The sequence below is a fragment of the Ptychodera flava genome (genome assembly GCF_041260155.1).
Source record: "Ptychodera flava strain L36383 chromosome 23 unlocalized genomic scaffold, AS_Pfla_20210202 Scaffold_24__1_contigs__length_23054250_pilon, whole genome shotgun sequence".
NCBI classification, from domain to species: domain Eukaryota; kingdom Metazoa; phylum Hemichordata; class Enteropneusta; family Ptychoderidae; genus Ptychodera; species Ptychodera flava.
Window position 1 is genome coordinate 21,524,446 of NW_027248278.1, and position 18,325 is coordinate 21,542,770.

The 18,325-nt window shown below is 39.1% G+C and overlaps 1 protein-coding gene across 1 annotated transcript in view; it reads left to right on the forward strand.

Moving 5' to 3' along the window:
- LOC139125079 (selenocysteine insertion sequence-binding protein 2-like) overlaps positions 1–18,325 on the forward strand; it is a 57,723-nt gene that overhangs the window by 31,343 nt on the left and 8,055 nt on the right. Inside the window, exons 2-12 of the mRNA XM_070691187.1 lie at positions 5,840–6,078; positions 6,628–6,886; positions 7,304–7,454; positions 11,473–12,380; positions 13,381–13,644; positions 14,097–14,222; positions 14,937–15,177; positions 15,929–16,130; positions 16,616–16,721; positions 17,438–17,552; positions 17,990–18,144. Of these exons, the coding sequence (XP_070547288.1) occupies positions 5,840–6,078; positions 6,628–6,886; positions 7,304–7,454; positions 11,473–12,380; positions 13,381–13,644; positions 14,097–14,222; positions 14,937–15,177; positions 15,929–16,130; positions 16,616–16,721; positions 17,438–17,552; positions 17,990–18,144 (2,766 nt within the window). The remainder of the gene's footprint in view (positions 1–5,839; positions 6,079–6,627; positions 6,887–7,303; positions 7,455–11,472; positions 12,381–13,380; positions 13,645–14,096; positions 14,223–14,936; positions 15,178–15,928; positions 16,131–16,615; positions 16,722–17,437; positions 17,553–17,989; positions 18,145–18,325) is intronic.

The window sequence follows — 18,325 nt, forward strand, 5'->3', positions numbered from 1 at the left end:
ATCAGAAGTACAGGTGCTAGGAAATAAACTGCATTAATTTTCAGAATATCAGGGTTTTAGAATTATTGGATAAAATTGATGGCGATTGCTGTAGTGTTTCAGCAAACTGGATAACTGTTCATGTAAGTGGTGATTAACCCTTTGAGTGGTGTAATTTTTCCCACCAAAATTTGAGTGCAACATTTTAACAATTTTTTATGAATTTTTCAGTAATTCCTTAATAATTTTGGACCAAATGGATATCACTTTTAGTTGGCTACGGTTTTTGATCAAAATTTTGGGAAAAATTAGAAAGAAATTGTCTGGCTTGTATTTTATAAAAGTGGCAAAAATGGACTTTTGCAGTCAAAGGGTTTAGTGGTATTTGTACATATATGACCAATATACTGCAAGTTTTGACCATATGAATGATAAATTCTCCAGTGTACAGTTCTCTTTCCAAGTTGTGTGTGTTTGCAATAGCTACAGAACATATGTATACTGTGATGGCACTGGGGTGTATGAAAGATACAATTGTGGAGATTTAGCCCTCAATTTTCAAGTTTTTGTCTAATTTTGATGTCATGTTACAGAAACTTGACACTTTGTCCCTGAACTTGGAGATCTCAGTCTGATGTTGATGTCTTTGTGTAGAAATTGTAAAGTTTGTCCCTGATTTTACGGTCCTTCTGTCCTATTTTGAAGTCTTGGTCTCATCATGCTCTGTAGATTTTTCTTTGGACTTTTATGTCATCATCACAATACACAAGATTGGGTTTTGTAGCATTAATTTTAAGGTCAGATGGTGGGGTTTGTCTGTTGTCATCGAGATCACCTCAATAATGAGTATAACTATTATTATACTCCAAATGGTGTCGGCATTAACCCTTTCACCACCATGGTTTGGCCCAAACCCACTGTTAACAATTATGATTGTGGACCTGTTTACATGGAATCAGGGGTGAACAGGGTTAAAGATGTCTTGTCATCTGAAATTCCATCGCACGTGACATCAGTCTTGTTAATAAGCCAAGCTGTATTTGTCCAGAGGATACTGGTATATTAACCCTTTTCCTGCCAAGTCGGTGAAAATCCGCTTGAAATTCGGTGTAGCCAGAATCTAAGCACTGGTGACCGTTATTCTCCCAACCCGGTGGAAATCGGGCCCTTTTTGGGTACCCCCTTTCCTGCCAAGTCGACGGCACTACGTTTTGCTATCCCCTGTGCGTTTAGGGGTCATCCGAGGAGAGGTTTTCTGACAAGGAACGCCTTTTCCCCTCGAAATGGGTTCGCAGGGAGTCGATAGACAGGGAAAGGTGCAGAAACCTGTCCGCCAGTCCCCCACACCCGAGGGGGGCTGGTTTTTTTTTTTACCGCTTTTTAGCGGACTTGGCAGGATAGCATGGTGACGTTTCCTGGCGGAGTTGGACGTACTTGGCTGCCTGGCACTATAGAGATTGCTGCCGAACTTGACCAACTCGGCAATGCTAATCTAGAAGGCTACCTCTTGCAAACGACTTGGCAGATATGCCGATGGTGCGAGACGAAAGTCACTTATTCAGTTGTGCGTGACTGAAAATGAGAATGTATTTTTGACGGGACGGCTCGACTTGTTCCTCCGATGCAACGGATATGAACGACTCAGAAATACCATTACAGACTGGTGTCCGACGTACTAAGCTGGGCTTCAGCTCTGCAAGTTCAAGCCAGGCAACGTCCTTCACCGCCTTGGCCGTGCCATTCAATGGACGTAGCTTTGGATTTTTTATTTATTCCATCGTCCGAAGTATTGGCTCTGGTTTGCAGGCAAACGTATCCTCTTGCCGACGCATTGGTAACTACGTACGCTGTTTGCGTACAGAGAATTCAAAAGGTGACATAAGGTCAATATGCTACGGGGATACCGCCTGCATTTAGCAGGGACTGCTTTTGTTATGCAAACCAGCTAGCAGTACAATATGGCTGCCAGGCATGTGGACACGTCGATGGCTAGAACAATGGAAGCATATTGCGTTGTACCCATGCATCGCAAAAGTGACGACTTGGGTGTAGTGACTGGTTATCACTGGTTAGCTGCAGCCCAAGCCATGTCGGTACAAACCCATACCTGACTGAGGACCACTCGATTAAGTCAGTAATGAACGGTAACACTCGTAAACCAACTCCCAACTGAGCTGGCTAAACTACGTGGAGCTGTGCTTCAATGGCTCAGCCATGTCATTAATACAACGGCAAAAACGTAGTTTTTGTGCTACACTGCCAAGTCGTTGAAGGTACGTATTCAATTGACCCTACCCTGGGGAAACAGGACAGGTTTGCCGGTGCTGCTGCACCCCTAGCACGACCCTCAGGGTCTCTGACTAACAGACGAGTGAGGTGATGTTTGTGCCTAGCGGACGTGCGTAATACTGAAGGAGTTTATTTCCGAAAAAATAAACATGAAACGGCAGTAAAATGACGCACTCCCAGGGGCAAACAAAGCCGGTGACCTCATTTTTTTCTGCAGTAACCCTTGAGCTCCTTCCCCTGTCTACGGGCATGTAGAAATTATCGAAGTCTAACACGTATAAGTACGGCTAAAACAACCCTGAAAATGGGCGATTTCTGCCAAAATGCCTGGCAGGATAACATGCAGGAGAGCCAATCTTTTGCAGGCACATATTATGGGGCGTTTTTCTACTGACTTGGCAGGATAACGGACAAGGGCGCTCGGCAGGAAAAGGGTTAAATAAAGTAGTTTATGATGACCTAGACTTTCTGTGATTGTTTCAGCGACTAGAAAATTGAGTCACAGCACCTGAAGATGCTTGAAACATGGGATCAGTCAGTTAATGACTTCCATTTACAGTTTTACTCACAGACTCTATACGCACACGTATAAAACACCACACATTTGCTCTATGGATCTCTAGCATATATACACACACCCACATACTAAAAACCAGTGTTGAGTTTGTCTACACTGACAGCTAAGTAGTGATCAAAATGTAATGGTGTGATTAGCATAAAAGGAACATTGACATATTATTTTGACTCGTCTGGTTGCCCAGAAATAAAATTTAAAAAAAAATGTCTTTTTTTACAAATTTTGATACACTGTTTCTGATAACCTGTTGATTCGCATTCAGAAGTAGATAGAAGTTTAACACAGTCCATACCCAAAACATGAACAGCGTGAGTGTAGCCATAGCAACGTACACACACATGCTAAACACTGTGTTATAAATTATAGCTGTTCATATCAGCTGGTCAATTAGTCTCTGATAAAGCTACACAAACACCATTGCATACGCGGGGCCAATGTGACAGCTTGACCTCCTCAACTGTATCAGCGACACTTTGATAGTTGTTTCATTCTCAAGCCCATTAAGAGTTCGTTGTACAATTGATTAATCAATTGAACTTTTCCAGGTTCCATTTATGGCGTTTAAAATTTGAGATAGGGTTTCTAGCAATTTCTGTTGTGCTAATGGTATGAGAATATCGTTGTTACTGTGTTATGTTGTCAGGAAACGTTGCAAGTATACGTGTGGCGTATTATTCTAAGGCATTACTTCAGTGCACCTTTGCACACCTGTAATAAGATACGTCCATAGTTACTGTTATGTGTAAATTTCACCTATTGATTTGCGGAATGTATTACACATACAGTAGTGGAGAACGTTGCAACACATATTTTAATTAAAAAGCTGTAGCTACAGTGTTTGAAAATTTTGTAGGGAGACCTGAAATATGTAAATTAATGACTTCCAAAATTACAATGTCAGGACAAATCTGCTGTAGCTTTATGTCCTCACTATTTGATCTGTCAGCAGAAATTATAAACACCATCTTTTGTGAAATATCCAAGCTGTTCTTTCTACTAAGCAATTGATTAACATATTGATAGCCATTCCTTTGATCATACCGCATTTTAACCCTTTGCGCGACAAAGTAAATTTTTGTCATCTTTATAAATTATAGCCTAAGTCAATTTTTTGAGATTTTTGCCAAAATTTTGATAAAAAACTGCAGGCAATAAAATATGATGTCCATTTGGTCCAAAATTATCAAAAAATTGTAGAAAGATTCAGGAAAATTGGTAAAATGAGGCAGTAAAATTTTTGGTGGGAAAAATTACAGTACTTAAAGTGTAAATAGAATCAACATTTCTGGAATAAAATTTGCCTTTGTATGCGCAATTTACATATTTAAATATTTTAGGTTATTTATAGTCATCCTTGTAAACCACTTGACATTTTAATTTCATCACAGTGTCTACAACCAGACAACTGAGACAATACATCCAATACTTCATATGGAACATTTCTGAGTTGTTGCCCCACCATACGTGATGTTGGATTAGTTTTTCAGAATATCAGCCCCCAGTGACCAGCCTTGTCAATGAACAAAGCGAAAGAATGCATTTGATGATGGATAGAGTCTGATTGTCTTGTTGGCAGATAGCAGTGTTTACCTTAGTTTCTGTGTGATTAATCCAGATAGTTGACCTCAATGTGGAGCAGGTGAATAAACTTTTCACCTGGCAGTCTACAGGCATTCTAGTGTGCCCTCACAGTGCATATTTGCCTTAATTAATAAAGCAGGACTGTTTTGAAAGACAGAAAAAGTCCTTTCCTGGTTAATCCTTTGGGTGCTGTAATTTTTTCCCGCCAAAATTTCAGTGCAACATTCTACCAATTTTTACAAATTTTTCTTCTATTTTTTGAATAATTTTGGACCAAATGGACATCACATTTCATGAGCTACTATTTTATCAAAATTTGGCAAAAAGCTGAAAAAATTGACAGTGGATGAATACGACAAAAAATTAACTTTGGCGCTCAAGGGTTATAACATGAATCAGTAGCTGCAATTTGAAAAATCATGTTGATGTGTGGATGATATTACTGGTGTACATATATAGTGTAACAACAGAAATATTTAAAGTATAGACAGAGATTAACAGGTGATGTCATATTGCTTATGTTTGCAAGAATAACAGAAACTCTCTGATGAAAAAGTAATATATAGATTTTTTGTTTGAAGATCAATTTGGTATTTCCTGTCTTGCCAGAGCCTGTTCTGATTTCTTTGATTGGTATTGGATATTGCAGGTGTACGGTAATGCTAGAAGGGGCATTGCAGTTTCTATTCTGTGGCATATCACTATCAGTTTCATTTTCTGAAGTTTGAGATCGAGAAAGCAGTGATAAGAGTACATGATTTATATCTAATGATCAGCACAACCCAGAAGAAAGTGTTGTGATATCAGTGATTAGTGGAGCATGGAAATAAAAGTCCTCAATACTACTGGTATTAGTAAAGGAAGAGTTTTACATACTTTATACTTGGATGAATTCCAACGATTTGATCGGAATAGGACCGTCAATGTGTCAGACATCACTGCACCAGCTCCCTGTCTGCTGCCATAAACCATTGTACACAATAAAAGATTACTGCTGCTTGCCTCTAGCGCATTGAGTGCTGTAGTTTTTCCCGCCAAAATTTTGTGCAACATTTTACAAAATTCTTGTTAGTTATTCTGTAATGTTGTGATAATTTTGGACCAAATGGACATTACACTTCGTTTGCTACAGATTTTTATCAAAATTTTGGCAAAAATCTGAACAAAATTGACTTAGGTATATTTTATAAAGGCATGAAATTTTTACTATGGCGCTGAAAGAGTTAAGATGATAATAGTTGGAGATTTCAAAATATCTAGGTTTGTCCAAATTTCTGCCTGATGGCTCTCTGTCTTCTAAGAAGATCAGCAGATATTAGAATGTCTGCCGCCACTACAGGAAAGTGATGAGAATGGTTTAAATTTATCTATGCATAATTTAAATTTAATCTCTGTGTTTTCCTTTGGAAACAGGCGAAGACACTATCTGCCGAGGTGGAGCCGTTTGTTCCCAGCCATAATCCACCAGGTAGCAGGACAGATCCGTTGGCGGCCGGGGATTCTGTGACAGCGATCTCCACTGCACCGCAGCAGCAGCAGGTGGCGCCGCAGCCAGCACTGCAGCCTGGGGCTGAAGTATTACCTGGTATGCACAGCATTGGTGATCTGCCGGCGTATATGACAAACTGCTATCCCTTTGTACAGGATCCAAGGTAAGATCCAACGGATGGCTGACCCTTGACCTCTGATAAGTAGGCTTACCTCAACCTATATGAGGAGACACAATTGGACAAAGTTTCACTAATATCGTGTAAAACAAGCGATATTACTCACTACAGAGCTGCTTTCCAGATTTTCCTTAGACAGTGGTTTGTTGTTTTCCAGATGAAATGAATAGATGGGTGTATCAAATAACGGAAAATAAAACGATAATATTTTGGATTGCTCAGTTGGAAGAGCCAATGCTATATCTGAAACTTCCCCCAAAATGTTCACAAACTTCTGGTGTATTGTGTTGTTATGTTGACCAACATACACAAGCTGTGAGAAAGACATTGTTCAACAATAAAAAAAATGAAACAGTGTGTACATCACATGAATTTTACTTTACTATCGCAGGCATAAGTTAAAGAATTGTTATTCCATGCATGTCATGAATAAATTTTAATTAATTATCACATTTCCTATCAAATTTTATTTTTATTTATATTTTAGTACTACTACCAGTTTCATGTTGTGCCAAACTGTTTTTTCCCCCACAGTGCACCTGATGTGAGGTGGCAGGCAGGAGCTCCAACGCCTGGTTCACTTCATCAGCATCCGTACCCAAGCTACAGCCCTCATCCAGAGTTTTACACTGCAGCGCCCCCTCCAGTCTATCCCGGCTACTACCCAGGGTACCCAATCAACCCATTTGGTGGGTATCAACCCCACCAACTACCCCCGACATACCCACAGCCCTACCTCCATAAACAGGGTGGCGTCAGACAGAACAAACAACAGGGACATAGGCAAAATAAGGTAAGTCACCAAATATCCCACAAACCATTTCACAGCCAAATTTAGAATGATCTTATGCCTATCATCAGCCATGTAATTATTATAAAATTTACTTTCAGACAACACCGTTTGTATATATATCATAGCTTCAAAAACCAACCAATACAATATGAGGAAGGGGCAGAGAAGTATAAATTTCTTTAAAAAAAAATTACAGTAGTTGCAATTATGTGTAATCTTTTATTTCTGATTCGATAAACCCTGGAAAATAAATAATTTTGCATTTTGATCTAAATTTCTGTAGTTGAATTTTATCTTTCTGTGAACATTAAATGCTACACCACTCTTACACAATTATATAGTAGATTAAGAACCTGTAAACTCAGCCTTCCTCGTCAAAGTTAACAAAATGTTGTCTCATTTTATTCTCTCCCACAGAATAATAGAAGGAAGCATAAAAATCAGTCTAGTGACTGTAAGAGTGTAGGTGTTCAGAAAACTGCTAGCGGTGAAAAAGTGATCATACCAAGTAAAGATATCAAGAAGAAAACAAAAACTGTTATATTTGTGGATGTGTCTCAACAAACAGGTAAACATCATGTTCATCTATTGGTAAAAGTGTACTTTGTGGTTGATATGGGGAGTGTACATGTGTATTCTAGTATAGGAAACACGTGTTAGTATGTCTGGTGGAGCAAAAATACTAACTTATAGATAGCGCCCTCTATGGTGACTTTTGAAAGACCTGTGACCCATTGTGACTTTTGGATCTGCCTATAAAAGACAGTAAATTAGGTTTGATAATTAACCTGAATGACATACACTGCAACTTTTCCTTGCCGTCATTGAGCTTTGAGTTGAAATTTTACTCTCCACGCTGTAGGAAAAATTACCCAAAGAACAGTAACTGATCCAAGTTTTTGTCATCAAAGATACATCAATGTAGACACTATGGCTAGTAGAACATGAAATTGTACTTAGCATTTAGGTATTAGCATAAGTCTAGTTTATATGGTAGGGGCTATTGAGGGACTGTAAATCTCTCTAGTTATGCAATTAAGGGGTCAGTTACTCTCAGTAAATACAGTTGTGTTCAGCATATAATAAATGTATTCTAAGCAGTACAATAAGGCTTTCCTCTCAAAGTGTCAACCATTCTTTGGCCCACTCTGTAGTTTCTGTATGCAAGCTGAATGATATCATAATATTACTTTGCCCTTTGACCTTTTTCTTGTGTGATTGGTCTTGAAAACGCCTGCTTATGCTAGTGATAACCCTTTGAACAAAATATCCTCAAAGTCTAACGTTGGTGCTGTTTTAACTCTGAAGTTTGACATCTTTTGTGAATCTGATCCGTATAACTTTCAATAATGTCGGTTGCCCAACAACTTCTGGTCACTCACAAGCTCTGTATTTCCTGCCGTTTTGATGTTTATTTTATTTACACATTTGCAATTATCTAAATATGTTTCATGAATCTGTAAGGGGCTATCGATAATAAAGGTTGACGCACAAACTTGGTTTACAGGTGAGAGCTCATTTTTGTTTCACATTGCCAAAATGGCATAAATTTACTTAAGTCAAGCTATGTGGCAATACTTGGGAAAAATCCAAACTGCATGGCCAGGATGTGATAAAAAATAATGAGCAAAATACATTTAACTTATAAATGAAACAGTGTGTCGCGATTTCATCATTGGATTTAACCCATGAGCGCCAAAGTGGATTTTGTCGCCTTTATAAAGATTTTTCAGATTTTTGCCAACATTTTGATAAAAACTGTAGCCATTGAAGTGTGATATCTATTTGGTCCGAAATTATTTCAAAAAATACAGAAAAATCATAAATTTGGTAAAATGTTGCACCAAAATTTTGGAGGGAAAAATTACAGTACTGAAAGGGTTAACGCACAATTTTCAATGAGAACAGAAAGACCTACTGAACAAAACACATTTACGCCCTTATGTGTCAAAAATTTGTCAATGTGAGAGTGACATTACAATGTTCTGTCAACTTGAAAAGTGAAGTATTGTGATTTGAGTTTGATTCATCTGTAGTTTGGGGGATATTTTTATGTGGACTTTTACAGTGTCCTAGATCAGCAGTGTGTGTTTGTAAGTAAAGGCATCATGCCGACGTCATTGATTCTTCCATTGTGCGTAGGAACTTAAGTTTTGAGGGGGAGGAAAATGGTCTCAACTGGAACGAAGGAATTGCTTTGGTTTTGGGTCGTTTTCATTATTGATAACCCCAAAAAGAAACATGTTGTGAGACAGCAATTGGAAAGATTGGTAAAGCTAGAGGTACCAAATGTCAGCAAGAAAAAGTAGCAAGCTAGGGGGCTAAGAGGGGTCAAAGTACATGGGTGCCATGTTGGATACAAGCCGGGGTGACGAGAAGCCACTAGGGTGTCAACACAATTGCTGAGTCAGTCAGTCAGCATGGGGGAGTGAACAGACCATCCAGTATTTACGGTAAAGTGCTTTTGTATGCTTAGAAAGTTTCCATAAATATCTGTATCAGCTGGTCTGTTGCCCAAAGAGCAACAGATGTTTGCACAAGATTTTGAAGGTAGTCTGTTTGTGTATGGTAAATACATAGGGTAAGGTCAGCAGCTGAGACCTAGTTTAGTAGTTATATGACATAGGAAAACCAGATCCACCCTAGATAGCCTGTCAGTGTTACATATAAATGTGTGGAAAGTGCAGCCAGGGATTTCCACTCTTTGCAAACTTATGCAGTCATTCTAGTTAAATACCCTTTGAGTGCCAAAGTCAATCTTTGTGGCCCTTATAAAGTATACCCCAGTCAATTTTTTCAGATTTTTGCCAAATTTTGATAAAAAACTGTAGCCAATGGAATATGATGTCCATTTGATCCAAAATTATCAAAAATACTCCAGAAAAACTCACAAAAATTGGTAAAATGTTGCACTAAAACTTTAATTGGAAAAATTACAGCATTCAAAGGGTTAATTGTCTGAATACTGAAAAATCATAAATTTATCATATATGCATGAAATATTCAAAGATAATCTGAAAAGTTTAGGGGAACGTGATTTAATGTTGTATTGTGTAAATGCATGCAAATAGGGTTTACATAATCACAAAAAGAGAATTACAGTTGTTTTATGAAATGGTTATGTAGATATGGTCTTTTGTTTGATATTTATTTTGTCATTGAAATATGTTTCTACATGTATTTCAATTCTTTCAAAGCTAGAAAGAGTATGATTTATTTCATGTTTCAAAGCTCACGACAGTGGCAAGTTCAAGATCAGTTTTTAGACAGTCCATGTAATAAACCTGTAGCACTAACTCTGCAGAGTCAAGTTTCAGATTGGTAAGATTGAACATTATCTCCGAAACCCTTTTTAAGTCTGTGGTTTTACCCAACACTGTTGTTTTCCACAGTAAAGTTGGACCTGTTCAAACAGAAATGGGGGTTGCCAGTATTAAATCTAATCACTATCAAATCCCAGACTATGTCATTTACTGACTGAAATTCCAAATGTTGGGTGTTGCTGGCGAAAGTATAGGTTAATCAGTGCAATACCGGCATCTTTATGCCGCTCTCAATTCACTCTATACACGGCTAGGTTAAATGTTGGTGGAAGTGGGTCAGGATAGCATCTGATAGATACAATGTTTCTGTAGTGTCACTATCTTGTTTTATTGAGGTCACAGTTACCATGAAATGATTGCTGTAATGACCACCTGAACTTTTGAGGTACTCCTCCAAATATTTGAAGTAAATTTCAGTTCTTCTACAAATATGAAAATAATGTACATGTGATCTTAATGATATAACCCCCCCCTTGCAAGTTGCATTGTGTTTGTGAAAACCCACAGCTGACAAACATGATAAAATCATAAAGGTGTTATCATCTGGTTTGCATAAGCAGTGTCCGTGCTGGTTCATACAGTGCTGGTTCATACAGATCTGTTGTCAGATCTATCACACTAACTATTACTCGGATAACTGTCACGTTGTATGTGGTATGAAATTTTTACACAGCTTGAGTTTTCCAAGTGGTGTCATATGATTTAACCAGCCAGTCCCCCTTCAAAACTCAATTTTGGTACAGCCCACTTTTGTCTGTGACTGTGGGAGACCGAAATCAAATGAAATTGCGGTGAGAGGATTAACAGTTAGGAAGTGATGATTTAATGATAATCTGCCAAGAGATGGTTTACCTGTTCTGTTGTGTTCAAGGGACATGACCCCCATTATAACAAAATTCATCAGTACTTGACAACAGAAGTTCAGAATGGAACTACTCTTGAACTGAAATTTTCCAGCGTTACATTGAACTCAATCTTCCAGAGTTAAAGTCAAGTTAGCTTCTAGTTTTTCACATGTCACCATGAATAGCAGGCGAATGCATCGCTCAGTTTTGTTGAAAACTGGATGATTGCCTTCCTTGGTAAAAACATTTCTGGCGAATGATCAAAGGTTTTTGGCAGTCTTTAGAAAATTTACAGTGTTATCAGCCATGCAAATAATAAAATAAATTTATTTGAGCTGTTTGGGTCAGCGTTGTACAATCGGAAACAAGTACATTCGCGCTAATAGTAAACTTGTCTTTGCTTTCACCTGCTTTGCAGATTTTCCTGAAGACTTAGCAAGTCAATCGCTGTCTGAAAGACCCAGCACGTTTAGGAAGACAAAGGCTAAGAATCGACGGAAAACTCAAAGCCAGCAAACTAGGAGACCTAACGTGTCTTCAACAGACTCTGAGGTGGATGAGGCACAGGTAGATAGTGATAGCGGTTATAGCAGTCCCAAACATTGTCGTAATTTAAGTGCGGGCAGCACGCAAGGAATTGTCACGCAGGACGCTGCTACGGGTACGGCCATAGCATCAAATAAGACTACGCCCTCGGGCGCACACTCATCTGATAAAGGAAATTCTCAGGCAGCGATGTCATCGACTGGTGTGAAACCGATGAGTTACGCTGGCATCGTGGCAAAGCCCGTTAGCACTGCCACGTCAGCTACGGATACGACGCTGAATAACAATGAAAGGACTAGCGCTGACGATGTCGCGCAGCAGTCAACGGCGGCGGCAGCGAGGCAAGCAAACAAGAACAAAACCACAGGCAATGTGCAAAGGAATCGTAGCAGTCAACGTGTCGGTGAGGTCCCTGACAGAAACGAGATCGTAAGTCCTACGGATACCTTAAACAGCAGTGTGGGCAGCAGTGTGTCCAACGACGCCCTCGCCAAGAAGAAGAAACGCCAACGCAAACGGAACAAATCCAAGGACAGCGGCAAATCTGCGAACTCTTCCAGCAACTCAATTGCGCGATCGGAAATGACAGTGACTCCCGTGCCAAGCGCTGAAGAGCTTGGGGCCTTGAGATTTGAAGATGATATGGAATATCCCGATTTGCCGTCCAGTTCGGGAACACAGTCCAGTATAGCTGGCAGTGTTGCCTCTAATAAACCATTGAAATACAGTATGGTTGTGCAACAGACTCCGGTCCATGAACCTTACAAACCTTTGTCGCAGGTGAGTGTTTATTCCTGAAGTAAATTTCATTCCCGTGAAACAATATATGCCACCCCTTTTTCTGTGAAATTGGGGATAAAATCAATAGATGTGGCATTCAGTGCTTTTAACAAATTGAAGGACATAGGATGTGTTGTGTTGGGACACTCATTAACCATTTGTCATGCCACATGTGTGATGGCTTGGGTACACAAAGGAACCTTGGATATTTGAAAAGCACATGCCAAAACTCATAATTGCACTGAGAGGGAGTGATTAGCACTTTTTGGATTATTGTGTTTAAATTCATGCTAACTTTATGCTACATTTATGCTAACTTTATGCTACATTTATGCTACGTTTATGCCATGGAAACCATATATATGCATCATACTCAGTGACTGTATAGATTCTACTTTTAACCCTTTTCCTGCCAAGTCCATATTTAACCACCAGGTCAAGATGGTTAAAATTAATGAAACACAACATATTTCATATGGTGTGTTTTAACATAATACTGTACATTTGAAAGCTGTTGAAAACATGAATACTGTAAACTTTAGTTTTTTGGACTAAAGATGCTATGCTATAACAGACCAAGCCAAGTGGGTGAAAATACATATGGCTTTGGCTCAGTACTGCTTTTACTGACTTGGCTGATGGGGAAGTGATACTGTCTGGCAGGTAAAGGGTTAAGGGTTCGTTCCAAAACGTCTTAGCAGTCAAAACTTACAGCACAACTCATGTGTGTGTGTTGGAGAAATTTATATCATAATGTCATCATTTGATTTTTGTTCTACCAAGTTTGCATTCAGGGAAGATGGTTGAGGACACATTGAGTTCGCTATGTGCACCATCCTCCCTCAGGGAACATCTGAAATATGTCTTTGTAACCATGGTAACAGTAAACCAACTTGCTGCTATGACAACCTAACAGTTGTGTACATAAATGTCCACCGTGATGAGCCTTGAACTTGTACTGTCATTGACAGTTAACTTTTTGCTGATCCATGTTCCACAGGAACCGGTCCCCATGATTGAAGAGAAAAAGAAAATATTGCCGGAGGATCTGATGTCCCCAGAAGCGGCGGTCAGCGGAGTGAAGGATGGTAAAAACGCCAAGAAAAGACGAAAGAAGGCGCTTCTGGCAACCCAGGCAGCTGCACAGGAGTACTCTGAAATAACAGCGGAACAGAAGCAGCTTCATGAAAACCTAAAGAAACCACACAAACGTACTAAAATGCCCATAGCATTTGACCTGGGTGATATGCTTGCAGCTTTAGAGGTGAGTTTGGCTGTGTGCCTACCATAATACAATATTGTCATTTGTAATGGTGTTGTATTTTTACATACAGTTGGTGTGTAAATCGTACAGTGAAATAGCTGCCAGCCTCACTGTAACCTTGCAAGATCTTAGGTTGTAGTTATAAATTATTTTGTCACATACATGATCGCAAACCATGTCAAATTTCTGTACGAAAATGCTGTTTAAAATATTTTGTCATGTTATATCCCTTCTGTAGCATTCCATTCGAAAAACTGCAGATTATACTAGTTAATGACACTTCTTTTTCATAAAAACTTTGTGAATTCTATTGTTTTAGTTTGCTTTCTATCACAAGGGATCATGCATGGAATATGTGAACATTAGCTTGGTAGGTCTACGTCAGGCTAACAAGTTATATGTCAGCTGTTTTAAAAATCAATTAATTATTTTTTTGTCATGTTTTGTCATAGCTGCAACAAAAACAAGAGCAGAGGAATAAACAGCAAACCAAGAGTGTACACATGGCGGCACCAGTGTCTACAACCATGGGACTTGTAAATGTAGCATCTACTGGGGCTAAACCTAAAAGAAAAGAGGTGAGTCTTTACAGAGAATGACACTAGCCAATAGCAGCTCTTGCAAAGTGGTGACAGGGAATTTAGTACTTGGTGGTGATGACTATGACTACGATGATGATGATGATGATGATGATGATGATGATGATGATGATTACAACGACAGTGACGAGGATGATGACATGATGACAATGAACTATGTGATGACAATGATAATTACGATGATGATGATGATGACGATGATGATGATGACGATGATAACGATAATTATGATGATGACAGTGACAATTGCGTTGATAAAACAGTGTTTCATCTTGAGGGGGGATGGGGGGATTCCCTCTCTCTGGACATATTGGCACCCCAAGTAATTTGTCAAGGGGGGACCAGCCCCCCTATGAAATGGTGCCAGTCACACTGCAGAGATACAGGTAAAACACATGAACTGGTGAAATCCCCCCTAAATTTTCTGCTAAAGGTGGAAAACCCCTCCTGTTGACGCCATCCTGGATGAAACACTGTGATAATGGCGACTGATAATGATGATTACGATGACGGTGATGAGGACGATAATGACAGTGATAATGATTATGATAATGATGACAACAACAATGCCGATAGATTGTGATGATGATTGCGATGAGAAGCTGAGTACAAAGGAGATAATAATAAAGTGAGCAATAACTTTCAACAACCAAAACATTACAAGTTTATAAGTTACATATTTTCCCTGTACAGCAATTTGGAGTGAATCCATTAGACAGTAATGCCCCAATCAAGCGAGGCAAGGAGAAGGAAGGGGCCGCTAAGAAGAAACCCAGCACTCTGAAGAGAGTGATACTACGTGAGAGAGAAGAGAAGAAACGGATGAGGATATTAGGAGAGTGTGCCCTGTCAGATGATGATAGTACTAAACCAACAGTGCAGAGTGAAAACGCCGTGATGGATGAAGTAGGGCTGTCACAACTCTCACAGGACGGTGAGTTCAAATCTCTATCACATGAATGCCGCCAATCAGTTGTAGATTTTGCCAGCGAATAGAGCATTGGTACATTGGCTGCCAGCTGTAATTCAGAAAAATATTTGTCTGTTGCACAGCCGTTAGTTCATTCTTGTTTTGGTGTAACTGCTTCGTACATGCTTTTTGTGATTTTCAGTTTACACTTATGTACACATTGGTGAGATTTTAGACAGATGTCTGTGTTTGCATATTAATGATAGAACTATTACATACTTTGGTCATGAGTCAGGGGTTTTTTACTTGATTCAACCCTTGGAGTGGTGTAATATTTCCCACCAAAATTTTAGTTCAACATTTTGCCAATGTTTAGGAATTTTTCTGTAATTGTTTTGATAATTTCGGACCAAATGGACATCACATCAAAAAAAGATTTGTCCGAAATCTGAAAAGAATTTACTGGCGTATATTATATTGAGGCAACAAAATGTTAAATTTGGCACTCAAAGGGTTCAGCTGTCAATATACTGGTAATGGTGATCAACTTTCAATCCTTTGCTAAGGGGTCCAGGTCTGTTCAACTTATGCGGCAAAAAAACTGACTCAGAAATACGATGTATGCAAACATACATGGAGGCTCTTATATAATGAACTTTTGTACAAAAATATGGGAGGTAGCAATAAAATATTACCAGGGTTGCCCACCGACTTGATGCTGATTCTTTGTTCGTGTCTCAGCAGTCATACTCACATGCATAATTTCTTCCCCCAGGTATAAGTGACAAAGGGTCCAGCGTTAGTCTCAGCCAATCACAGAGTGAGCTGTCACCGGTCAGTCAGATGTCACCAATGAGCATGAGTCCACTATCACCTGGTTCACCTCTCAGCTCTGGATTACCAAGTCCCATCGTCGGTCTGCGCACTCCCTCACCCAGTGCTCCAATCCCCAATATTCACAGTCGTAGATTTAGAGAGTAAGTCAGACTCAAAAGAAATTCAGCAGTACTCCCTTTGAAATACATATATTTAGGGTGAAACAAACCCTCAGAGATATTTGCAGAAAGTTTTCCAAGTAGCAAAGCCATTGAAGTTCATCTTTGCACTGTCCCATTCGACTGTCAATATGGTGACATGATAATAAACATTATCCGAATTTCTTCATTCTCTGATTACTACCTGTTCCAAGAAACCTCAGCTCTGTTCAGTTGAAATTTATAATTTTCCTGTACAGTAGATAATCCATTCCAAAAAAGGCAATTTCCCAAGTGAACAAACGTTCCCAAACGTTCCCGGGAGATTGAGTTACCAAGTCAAAATTCTAGCTGAGAGCAAAACTTTTTCCATAGATTCATCAGTGTCAGTCAGTCAACACTGATGAATCTCTAAAAAAGTAATCTTAAAAACTCTGCCCTCACTGGTGAGTATTGTGTAATCTTTTGTTTTGATTTCTCCATTGCAGGTACTGCAATCAGATGTTAGATAAAGATATAGATGCATGCTGTACAACTCTTTTACAAACACTCTGTAGATTCCATGATAGACAATATCATAAAGATCCCACCAAGGTAAGTCTTCTATCGCACACCAAAGAGAAATAAAAATAGATTCGCCAAGTCATCTTCTACACAGAGAAACAGAAGATCATCTTCAGTAATGAAAACTGTTCAACTGTCATAGATGCGTCAATTTTATTGAAAACTTTACTTTTATTACATCACCAGTGACTGACCGGGACATTGAGTTACGAAGTCTTGCAAAAATTCTAGCTGAGAGCAAAACTTTTTCCATTTTTTTCAAAATGTACAAAAGGTGTCTTTGGATTGGTGTAGGTAAAATATGTGACGCCAAAGAACTTTATAGTAATATTTATATGGTAGTTGTAGTTAGAAATGATATGTACACTCAAACCATTGAGTTTAATGATGAGTGTTTGTCTGAGGTCTACTGGCCATATATTCTATCCGTAATTGTAACTCTAATCTGTAACCCCTTCTACCTCCATGGTTTGGCCCAAACCCATTGTTATCAATGCTGAGTGTGGCCTTGTTTACTAGGCATTTGGGGTGAACAGATCAAGCCTTACTGCAAATCACCATCAGTGAATCTCCACTCTTGCCAAGTGATAAAATTACAATCTTTCACCGCTGTGTATCTTTCTAGAACTCTGGCTTTGCAACAGAAAGACAATCACCTTAGGCATAAGTTGTATCTGAATTTGAAGGCAAAGTATGGGTTAGTGTTATTACAGAAATTGCACTGGTGTATTCACTCTCCATTGCAGGCTAAATCTAAAAGACGTCTTGTGATGGGACTGAGAGAAGTAACAAAACATCTCAGGTTGAAGAAGATTAAATGTGTAGTAATATCACCTAACTTAGAAAGGATACAGTCAAGAGGTAAGACATTGCCAACATTTTTCGGATATCTGATTTCATATCTTGGTCAAGGGTTATCAGCTGCTTTCAGTAGAAAATCCATCATAGTGTTTTGCATGTTATTGTAGTGTCCTTCATGTATCATTAAGTTAGATTTCAACTTTGAACCCTGCTCTAGGGGTCAATCAAATCTCTGCATGATGTCATAGGTCATCGGGGAGGGGGTTGGGGTTAGGGGGGGTCAGTGTTCAAAGGGCGAAACTAGTGTAGCAAATTTACACGTAAAAAATTTCGGTTTCAGCGCAAACAAAAGGTAGCCACTTCTTTGTGGTAAACCTTTCTTTCCGCTTACAGTACCATAATTCATGCACTGATAGCGGTGTTGGCATTTTACACTTCCTGATATTTGCAAAGAGCGCTTGACATAATATTCCACATTGGTTAATTTATTCTTTCAGGTGGTTTAGATGATGCCCTGGATGCCATTATTAGTCTAGCTAATGACAATAATGTGCCGTTTATATTTGCGCTGGGCCGTAAAGCATTAGGCCGTGCTGTCAATAAACTGGTACCAGTTAGTGTGGTAGGAATATTCAACTACGATGGTGCTGAAGTGAGTAAACTTTTGTGTAAGCTCTTTCCTGATTGGTCAATTCAAATGGGATTTGCCATTCAGCTGCAGTGAAGATCAACCAGTGATAGTACCCCTAGTAGAATCCACTGGTTTTTATCACAGTGTCTGAACATGCTTACCTGCCAGTGTTCTGTTTATAAGGCTAATATTATAGCTGTAA